The 9,408-nt window shown below is 37.5% G+C and overlaps 2 protein-coding genes across 5 annotated transcripts; one reads left to right on the top strand and one right to left on the bottom strand.

Moving 5' to 3' along the window:
* Positions 1–33: 33 nt before the first annotated feature.
* On the top strand, positions 34–4,419 carry LOC130909214 (voltage-dependent anion-selective channel protein 2-like). 2 transcript variants are annotated; one of them, XM_057825418.1, is made up of 9 exons: positions 34–176; positions 1,097–1,171; positions 1,257–1,306; positions 1,464–1,616; positions 1,724–1,776; positions 1,856–2,083; positions 2,235–2,385; positions 3,639–3,696; positions 3,867–4,419. In XM_057825418.1, exons 2-9 carry the CDS (start codon positions 1,105–1,107, stop codon positions 3,956–3,958), a joined length of 852 nt encoding a protein of 283 aa, XP_057681401.1. In that variant the 5' UTR covers positions 34–176; positions 1,097–1,104; the 3' UTR covers positions 3,959–4,419. The 2 variants fall into 2 exon arrangements, with proteins under 2 accessions (XP_057681401.1, XP_057681400.1); XM_057825417.1 differs by having other exon boundaries at positions 42–176; positions 1,100–1,171; positions 3,867–4,416.
* On the bottom strand, positions 4,373–8,953 carry LOC130909215 (catechol O-methyltransferase domain-containing protein 1-like). Of its 3 annotated transcripts, none has more exons than XM_057825420.1 (7): positions 8,802–8,953; positions 6,030–6,157; positions 5,861–5,966; positions 5,614–5,732; positions 5,416–5,470; positions 5,200–5,333; positions 4,373–5,125 (listed from the first exon to the last, which is right to left on the bottom strand). In XM_057825420.1, exons 2-7 carry the CDS (start codon positions 6,135–6,137, stop codon positions 4,973–4,975), a joined length of 675 nt encoding a protein of 224 aa, XP_057681403.1. In that variant the 5' UTR covers positions 6,138–6,157; positions 8,802–8,953; the 3' UTR covers positions 4,373–4,972. The 3 variants fall into 3 exon arrangements, with proteins under 3 accessions (XP_057681403.1, XP_057681402.1, XP_057681404.1); XM_057825419.1 differs by lacking the exon at positions 8,802–8,953 and adding an exon at positions 8,270–8,498; XM_057825421.1 differs by lacking the exon at positions 8,802–8,953 and adding an exon at positions 7,710–8,226.
* Between the last annotated feature and the right edge of the window lie 455 nt (positions 8,954–9,408).

Here is a 9,408-nt window from a genome sequence, read left to right as displayed (position 1 = left end):
TTTACTTTCAGTCTGGCAGAACACGGGCAGCTTAGGGGCCTGACATTTCCGAGGTCAGCCGTGTCTCCTCCACAAACCACAATAGCGTCCAGTTACTAGCCGGCCGGCGACTTCACACTTTGCCCGTTCTCCATACTCAAGTCGAAGGCGACCTTGGCATCCATAAAAACCAGTTGGTGAGTTAAATAACTACTATTTGTTCGACTCCACCCTCTCCAAGTATTGCGATAAGTTCCGTTTAAGAAAAAAAGTCTCGAGCGTCCTATTTGCTTTCTGGAAAACGCCCCTCGCTAGCCTACACGCAACCTTTTACAATTCATAAATGATCTGCAGCCACCGCTTATCAAACCTTTTTTCTATTTTTTTCTTTGTCAATCAATTTAACCATTACAAATAACTGGGGGAAAAAAACTAGTAGATGTTGAGCAAGTTGTTTTATAGCTAGACTATATTTAATATTACAAACCACTGTAGCATTAGGCGTTAATTAAACATATACCAAGGCACCTGGATATAGGGAAAAATGCTTAATGATTCTGCTAAATTGTGATGCAATTAAGATAAAAATTGCACCTAAGCAAATGTTTGGGAACAAAGCCAACAATTAGCCACAATATTAATTTCAAATGTGTAAAATTTGAAAGTTAATGTAAATTCATTGCAGTCATAAAGTCAGTCTTTTTTGTACCACTAGAGGGAGCCTGTACACTATACAAGCAAACAGGTGTGGGCAATTGGTAAATGGAATTTATTCATTTTCATCAAGTGGCCATTTTTGTTCCAAACAAATTATTTTTTTCCCGCTCCTGCATACTGACAGGGTTCTCCCCCACCCTTAACTACTTCAAAAAATGAACTGTGAAACAGAACTGTAAAAAAACCAACCCCCCCCCCCCCCCCCAAAAAAAAAAAATCATATTTACTAAGAAAAATTAACAAGTAACAAATGGACATGACACTTTTCTGTCATTTTAATCTGTTTGAGCGGGGCATGTGCGTTAAATGCGTCAAATATTTAACGTGATTACTTTTTAAAAAATCAATTAGCGCCCGTTAACGCGATAATTTTGACAGCCCTAGTATATTTGTGTTTAAGCAGGTAAGATGGCAATCCCTCCGCCATATGCAGATCTTGGAAAGTCTGCAAAGGACATCTTCAACAAAGGATATGGTAATTCCAAGTTTACATTTATCTGTTTCTTTTTCCAAAATTACTATTCAAGACCGAAATCCACTCAGTACCACTGTTCTTGTAGGTTTCGGTCTGGTCAAACTCGACGTCAAAACAAAGTCATCAAGTGGAGTGGTGAGTTCAGGGGTTACCTGGAACTATTTTAAAGATAGAAGGCTGCAAAAAAGATCTAATTGAAAATCAGTGAAATGATACCTTAATAGCAGTTGGGCTTGAGTTATGCTGTGTGTAAGTGACATTGGGAATGGACATTGATATGTGTCCATTTTAGGAGTTCAAAACAAGCGGCTCGTCAAACGTGGACACCAGCAAGGTGACAGGAACTCTGGAGACCAAGTACAAGTGGGCTGAGCACGGCCTGACCTTCACGGAGAAGTGGACCACCGAGAACACGCTCGGCACAGAAATATGCATCGAGGATAAGGTAAAAATATATGTACATCTTGGAATGTTGTTGATATAAGCTTTTAAAATGGAAAATTGCCGGCCCGACATCACAATAATGCAGTCTTTTTTTTTTTTTTTTTTAAGATCACCAAAGGCCTGAAACTGAATTTCGACACTACGTTTTCACCGAACACTGGGTACATCCATTCATTGTCTTCCATTTTGAAAATAGGCTGTGGCAATGGGAAGGTAAAAAAAAATGATTATTTCCCACAGAAAAAAGAGTGGCAAAATCAAGACGGCCTACAAGCGGGAATACCTGCACGCCGGAGTAGACGTGGACCTGGACTTTGCGGGGCCCACTATTCACGGCGCAGCTGTGGCGGGCTACGAAGGCTGGCTGGCCGGCTACCAGATGAGCTTCGACTCGGCCAAGTCCAGGATGCTCCAAAGTAACTTTGCCATCGGATACAAGACGGGAGACTTCCAACTACATACAAATGTGTACGTGCGCAGTTAAGGACAAAAATAGAACACTCAAAAGTTGTAATAGTCAATGAGTGGTAAACAAGGGGCCCCGGGATGGAGCCCTGAGGTACATCTGTAGTGACCGTGGACGCAGATTCAACACAAGTGACATATTTTGTTTACCCAGCAACAACGGTTGCGAATTCGGGGGCTCCATCTACCAGAAGGTGAACGAGCAGCTAGAGACGGCCGTCAGTCTGGCGTGGGCTGCGGGCAGCAACGGAACTCGCTTCGGCATCGCTGCCAAATACCAGCTGGACTCTAGTGCCTCCATATCGGTGAGTCTCTGCAGGAAACATTACCTTCGTGGCAGTTTTCTGTCGTACAATCGTGCCATATTTATTGAAGTCACTATTCATTTGTTCTATTTTTATGTAAATGTCATCAGTGTAATGTATTAAGTTAGATTTATGTTAATTCAAGTATTTTTTGTAAAACATTTGGTAAACAATAGTATTTTTAGGTATAACGGTAAGTTAAAAATGACTTGCTAATGATGTTAACAGTAAATGGTATTCGATATTGTATTTCAGTATTGTTGATTTAGTATTGCATTTTTTTTCTTCCTGTATTCAGTATTTATCCATTTTACCTGTATTTTATTAGAGGTAAATGTATATTAAACTCATAAACTGTTTTAGGGAAATGTGAATGCATATAAATGCTGTTTTCAAAATACAAACGTAAGTTTATTTTCTAATTTTTAACCAAAAAAGCTGATCTTATAATATCCTCAACTTAATTATTGACTGAACATTAATTTTTTCTGTAGTTTTATTATAACTAGGGCTGTCAAAATTATCGGTTTTTATAATAAATCAAGTTAGAATATTTGACGCAATTAATGCACATCCCCCGCTCAAACAGATTAAAATGACAGCAGTGTCATGTCCACTTGTTACTTGTTTTTTTGGTTTTGTCGCCCTCTGCTGGCGCTTTGTTGCGACTGATTTTATGGGTTTCAGCATCATGAGCATCGTGTAATTATTGACATCAACAATGGTGAGCTACTTGTTTATTTTTTGATTGAAAATTTTACAAATTAAAACGAAAACATAAGAGGGGTTTTAATATAACATTTCTATAACTTGTACTAACATTTATCTTTTAAGAACTACAAGTCTTTCCATCCATGGATTGCTTTAACTTAATGTTAATGCCATCTTGTTGATTTATTGTTATAACAAACAAATACAGTACTTATGTACAGTATGTGGAATGTATATATCAGTCTTGTGTCTTCTTTCCATTCCAACAATAATTTACAGAAAAATATGGCATATTTTATAGATGGTTTGAATTGCGGTTAATTATAATTAATTTTTAAGCTGTGATTAACTCGATTAAACATTTTAATAGTTTGACAGCCCTAATTATAACATAAATAACCTTTACATGATTTCAAATAAATAAATCTTACGTATTTCTAGTATGTTTTGTTAAAATACATTAAGGATTACATGATATATTGGAATATGACTCATTAATTACAATAAAATAATAATCAAAATTGTTGATGCTCTTCCTTCAGGCTAAGGTGAACAATGCCAGTTTGGTTGGAATCGGATACAGTCAGACTCTTAGGCCCGGTGAGAAAAAAATTATTTTCTTTAATTTTATTTGCCCTTTTTAACTCCTTGGCTCACAGCGATAAACTTCCAGTCCGTTTGGAATAGTTTGGAAGTCTATTGTCGTGAACCCTAACCCCTAACCTAACGAGGTAATTTCAAAATGACTTATAAAGTGTTCTCAATTGCAGGTATGAAACTCGTATTGTCCGCACTGGTGGATGGCAAAAACATCAATGCTGGCGGTCACAAATTGGGCTTGGGGTTGGAGTTGGAAGCATGAGGTTTCATTTAGAGACAATGTATTTTAATCATGTATGAAATAACAGAAAGGGAGAGAAAAACTTGTCTTCTCTTGCTTCACAATGAATTCATTGTGAAATTCCATTCCTAAAAAAAACACCCAAACCAAATTAAAAGTAAGAAGAACACAAGACACCGGAAGCAGTTAAAAGTGTGCTTTTTTGATTATCAACAAAAGAACATATGGAGGCCTAAAAATGTTGGGTGTTATTTGGGGGTCCACGAATAACTTTGTTGACAATCCAGAAAACCGGGGACGTAGAATGTACATCAGCGCTGATATTTTGCACACTAGTCAACCTTTATCAATTAAAGCTCTTCCACTTTTGTCGTACTTTCTCAGTGTCATTTTTTAAAACTTGTATGGGAGGGGTGAAAAAAATCCAGGTTTAAATGCATGATAGTCAGTTCAAATTTATTCAAATAACCCTTAATCACATTAGCGTTTGGCTTCAAAAGCCAGCAATTCACAGAAAATTAAGAGTCAGAAAACATTGCCCCAGTCAGGCAACAAATAGAAAAAAAGTGTCTTTATAATTACAATTTTTGTCATTTAAAATTCATACAAAATTCAAACTGTTTTGATGTGGAATTGTGGTTGTCCTCAATCAAGTCTCTATGCTAGAAAATGCCTTACCCCAATTGGTCACATTGACATGACAAATGGAAAATTCATGGAAAACTACGGGGTTGGCCAATTTTTTTTTTTTAAACACAGTCAAGCAGGTAATACAACATGAGGTATATTCTTCACATAATAAGCATATTGTGTTGTTTTTAAACTTTGGTACAATTTTTACTTCAATGTGCAGTACATTTTAACTCATCGATGCTATTTAATTTGAAGTTGAAGGCTTTCAAACCGCTTCCTTAACACTCATATTTTTTTTTGCAATTGAGTAAATGACACAGCTGGACAATATTTGAGGAAATGCACAGTGAGGTCAGTCATCAAACATCCTGGCAGTGTCGACACCTTACTTCCTATTGCAACCTACAGCTTGAAAGCCAGCGTTAGGCCATCTCCTACTGTGAGCATGCTGAGGTTGATGCGAGTGTCTCTATGAAGCTTCTTGTTCAGCTTGTCGATGGCCACCGTGGACAGGTCATTCGGGGATGGGTTTAGCACGCTTCCGCCCCAAAGGACCTATGTACAAAAACACGTTAATCGAACCCGTGGAGGACAACTCGGGTTGAAGAAATTTCCGCGTGAATGCTTACATTGTCGATGGCGATGATGCCGCCTTTCCTGATAAGTTGTAAAGACTTTTCATAGTAGGCGTCGTAGTTGACTTTGTCTGCATCGATGAAGACAAAGTCAAACGTTTCAGCCTCGCCGGCAGCCAACAGCTCATCTAAAAAATAAATAAATAAATTTAAAAAAAAAGAGGGGGGGGTTAAGAAAATTGATATGTGAAGTTGTATGTCGCAACATACCCAATGTGGTCAATGCTGGCTGAATGCGAAGATCAATTTTCTTTTCCACTCCTGCCTGTAAAGTAAAAATGGTCAAATCAGGTTTCAGTGCCACTGACGGCAATAGACGCCCAATCCATTCTCGTCGTTAATGGCAGCTGATGAATAAAATGTTAAAAAAAAAAAAAAAAAAATTGTAAATATAAAAAAAATTGTTACCGCCTTCCAGAAGGGTTTGCCAACATTAGCATATTTCTCATTGACGTCACACGCCACAATGACGCCGTCATCAGCCAACGCTAATGCTATGCTTAGTGTGTTGTAGCCTGTGTACACTCCTGCACCAAAACCAAAACAAACAACAACAAAAAAAAAACAGGTTATTTATACAAATAATACAATTTAATTAATACCAGTGTCAGCATTTTTGTGTGTGACCTTTTCACAAATGTTTTGTAAAAATTACCGATCTCGATGGCCTTCTTGGATTTGATCAGTCTGGCCAAATTGGCCATGAACTGTGACTGTTCGCAGGAGACCATCATTACATTTCTGTCATGCTCCAATGTTTTCTGAAACCAGAAAAAATAACTTTGCAAACACCAGCCCGAAAATTTAAGAGTTGGCATGCGTACCTCTCTGAGGTTAGCCAAGGCAGGATGTTCCCTCATGGAGTGGCGCAGAATGTACTGCATCAGTGGGTTATTATCCCCGTTACTGCCGTGACTTTTTCCACAGTTCATTCTAAAAGGTCTCTTCTTTCCTGTAGTCAACAATAAATAGAAAATAGCCAACAAACCAAGTGAGCTTTGTACCCTATTGATGTTTGAATAGTCATTATTTGCATTGTTAAGACCACACCTTCCATAGCTAATAATACGCAGCTCGTGAAAGTAAATGCTTATTTGTTACTCTCTAACACAGTCATTTTATTGGTATCTTTATTATGTTCTTTCGTTTTGTGTGTGGCGATTTTGACCTTACGACGCAGGAGTCTCGTCCGCAATTTTGTCTCCAGTCTTTTTTTTCCCCCCACAAACGGTACTTAATTGTTATTGTTTATTAAGATGACTTGTTCTGTCCTCACTAAACGAAGTTTCATCTTGACGGACAGTAAACAAAGAAATTCTGCTTTTTGAAGCTTTTTACATTTGACAATTTGTAAAGCTCTAACACACGTAAACGTCTGCTCAAAACGACACACAAAAAAACACGGCACAGAACAATTGGTGTTAAAACGTCCATCTAGTCAGATCAATATTTAAATTTAGTAGATTAAATTGGCCTAATTTGCTTCACAAAAGTCTGCTAGCTGAAATGCTATGAATACTACCGTATTTACAATTTTCATAGCAAATCTCTCACGCGTAACTCTACAAACTTGCTCTAAACTTAATTACAAATGCATACACAAACATGTATTTGCTGAAGCAACTTACAGCCTTATGTGGGCCAAACCAGAACGCAGCTATCATTTATCCATGTGAGATCTCTGTCTGCTCCTGTATGGAAGCATTATGGAGCGCCAGTCTAGCCAGACCCAACCCTGCCACCAGAGAGCAGTATAACCTCCACCATTAAACAAAATACTACCTGTACTTGAAATTCAAGACATTTATGAATGAAAGCATATGGCGAAAACACTCAGGTGACTTGAAGCTCCGCTCTGAGACCCCCAATTTGGCCAAATTTCAAAATTGTCCTAGATGCATGTGTGATACATCATAGTAAAGTTTAAAATCTCAATTTTTGGGGGGGAAAAGAAAAATTTTTGACAGAAGGGCATTAAAAAAAAAAAAAAAAAAAAAAAATTAAACAGCAAAACCCTAACTGGAGGTGAGAGCATAATTAAAGACGCCATGATTTTAACGAGATATTATCGCATACTTACCTCTTTTTGATCTAAAACTCCATGTAGATTATATCACCCGAGCGTCAAGACACGGCTGTGAATGGCCACAGCCAGATTTTGGGGGGATTTTATGGGTGAAACATGGTAATATAACGAGGGTCGCAATGCAGAATTCGCAGACATCAAGGAGTGGTCGAGATTTGAATATATTTACCCTTTTAAACGTTTTTTTTCTCCTCAATTTTTCTATGGATCGATTATCTGAAATATTGGGGAAAATGTGACAGTAAGAAATAAGTGATAGTTATTAGGTCGATATCCCTGACTTATTTGCAGACACAATTTTTTTCATTTTGACGTTATTTGTTTAAAAGTTTAAAATATGCGAGTGAATATATATATATTTTTAATAGACATCAATGATTCGAAGCTAAAAATGACACATTTCAAGTAATATATTTACCTTCTTTTTATGGCTTGGGTGAAACAAAAGCGGGTGCGCGACGTCTGTAAACGGGGGTCTCCAGGGTAAAACGGACAAATTAAAAATAGTTTTGGGGTTTAATGTGCTACGAATCTGCTATGGCAGCATACACACATTGTTCTATCAAGCACAACAGTTCTTTTGGCTTAAAATACAGCAGTTTTGTATTGGATTTTTTTTTTTTTTTTTAGTCAATTTTTTCTCAGTATGTTTGTTTTTTTCAATTACTAAAACTAGTTGAAGCGAACGTCCTCCCTAAACAGCATGTCATCGCCAATTCTCCATTCACTCTACCTGTGTATCTTCAACAGGAGCTGTTATTTTGTGTATAAACTGCTTTAATATATAGATTCAGGAAATAATTGTGAAAAGTACTGAATCACTCATTAGTCATAGCTTATTCACATTTTTAGGAGAGAAAAAAAAATCAGTTTCAAGCGAAAGTAAATAAGACGTGCGGACATATATAATAAGTCCCTTGCTAATGGTGGTAGTAATCTCGGGATAAGAAGTAACACACACAAAAAGGTCTGTCCTACCGAACACATATCCCGCAGTAAAAATCACTCCGAGTGTGACAGTCCCAATGAATGCTTCTTTCGAAACGTCCCGGAAGGCCATGGCAAGGTGTCTACTTACTAATTTGTTAACGATGACAGTGAATACAACCTTCGCAACACTTCGCTGTAATTACGTCATCACATAAGGCCGGAAATGTGGTCGTACGATTAAAGACGTCGTTGTTTCCTGGTACCACTGAAATATCTTGACTCACTGATCGCATTACGCATGCTTAGTGAAGAAAACAGCTGACGAAGCTCATTTTAATGGCTTCATTTGTTCTGTTTTGACGATGTATTAATTTATTAACCGAAAAAAAGAAACTAACCATTGACGAATCGTCTATAAACAACCAGTCTTCAAAAAAAGGAGCCTATGTTTAAAAATGACGACATATCTCTTTTTTTTTATTATCAAGTATTCTTTGGAGAAGCGTGAATCTATAGGAGAAGCACTTGCAAAATGGAGGAAAGTGTTTCATATTAGTAGCGTTGATTATCAGAATCATACCAATGCTGTGTGCCCGGAGCTTCTCTTCTCTTCTGTTTTGCTTGCACTGATTGAATTCCAGTCCTTAGCAACCTCAAAAATCGAGTCATGCGCGGTCACATGATTGCCCAAGAGCGTAATGTTAAAGATGTGGCAAGATGATTAAATACAATACTAACACAGTCAATATTTTTTAAGAGCGTCGTTTATAATGTTCAAATATCGTAACATTCCACATAAACCAGTGATGTTGTAAACAAGTGCTCGTTTGTAATCTAATGTAGTATAGGCTTTTAAACAGAAGAGGGCAGTGTCGTCTCACTGTTGTCTGACTGTTCAGGACAAAAAAAGTGTACGGCATAGGATGGCATCTCGTGAGCTCTTATTCATGGATACATGATTTACAAATAATTGGTTTAAATCATAATGACAGTCCTTAGAGTCTGGGTTTGAATCTGAAGGCTGCGGCGACTACGTTTGGAAGACATTTACTCACAGGTGTGAGTTGTTTGCTCGGGTTCTCTTTGTGTGAATGTACAGCACATAACATAATGAGTGTCTTGTTATATGACGTTTATCCATTTCAGAAAAGTCAATCAAGCTCACAATATCAACAATGAATCTTTAA

The sequence above is a fragment of the Corythoichthys intestinalis genome, chromosome 21 (assembly GCF_030265065.1).
Source record: "Corythoichthys intestinalis isolate RoL2023-P3 chromosome 21, ASM3026506v1, whole genome shotgun sequence".
In the NCBI taxonomy this organism is placed as follows: Eukaryota; Metazoa; Chordata; class Actinopteri; order Syngnathiformes; family Syngnathidae; genus Corythoichthys; species Corythoichthys intestinalis.
The sequence above is the reverse complement of the archived record's forward strand: the minus strand, read 5'-3'. Positions and strand labels throughout refer to the sequence as shown.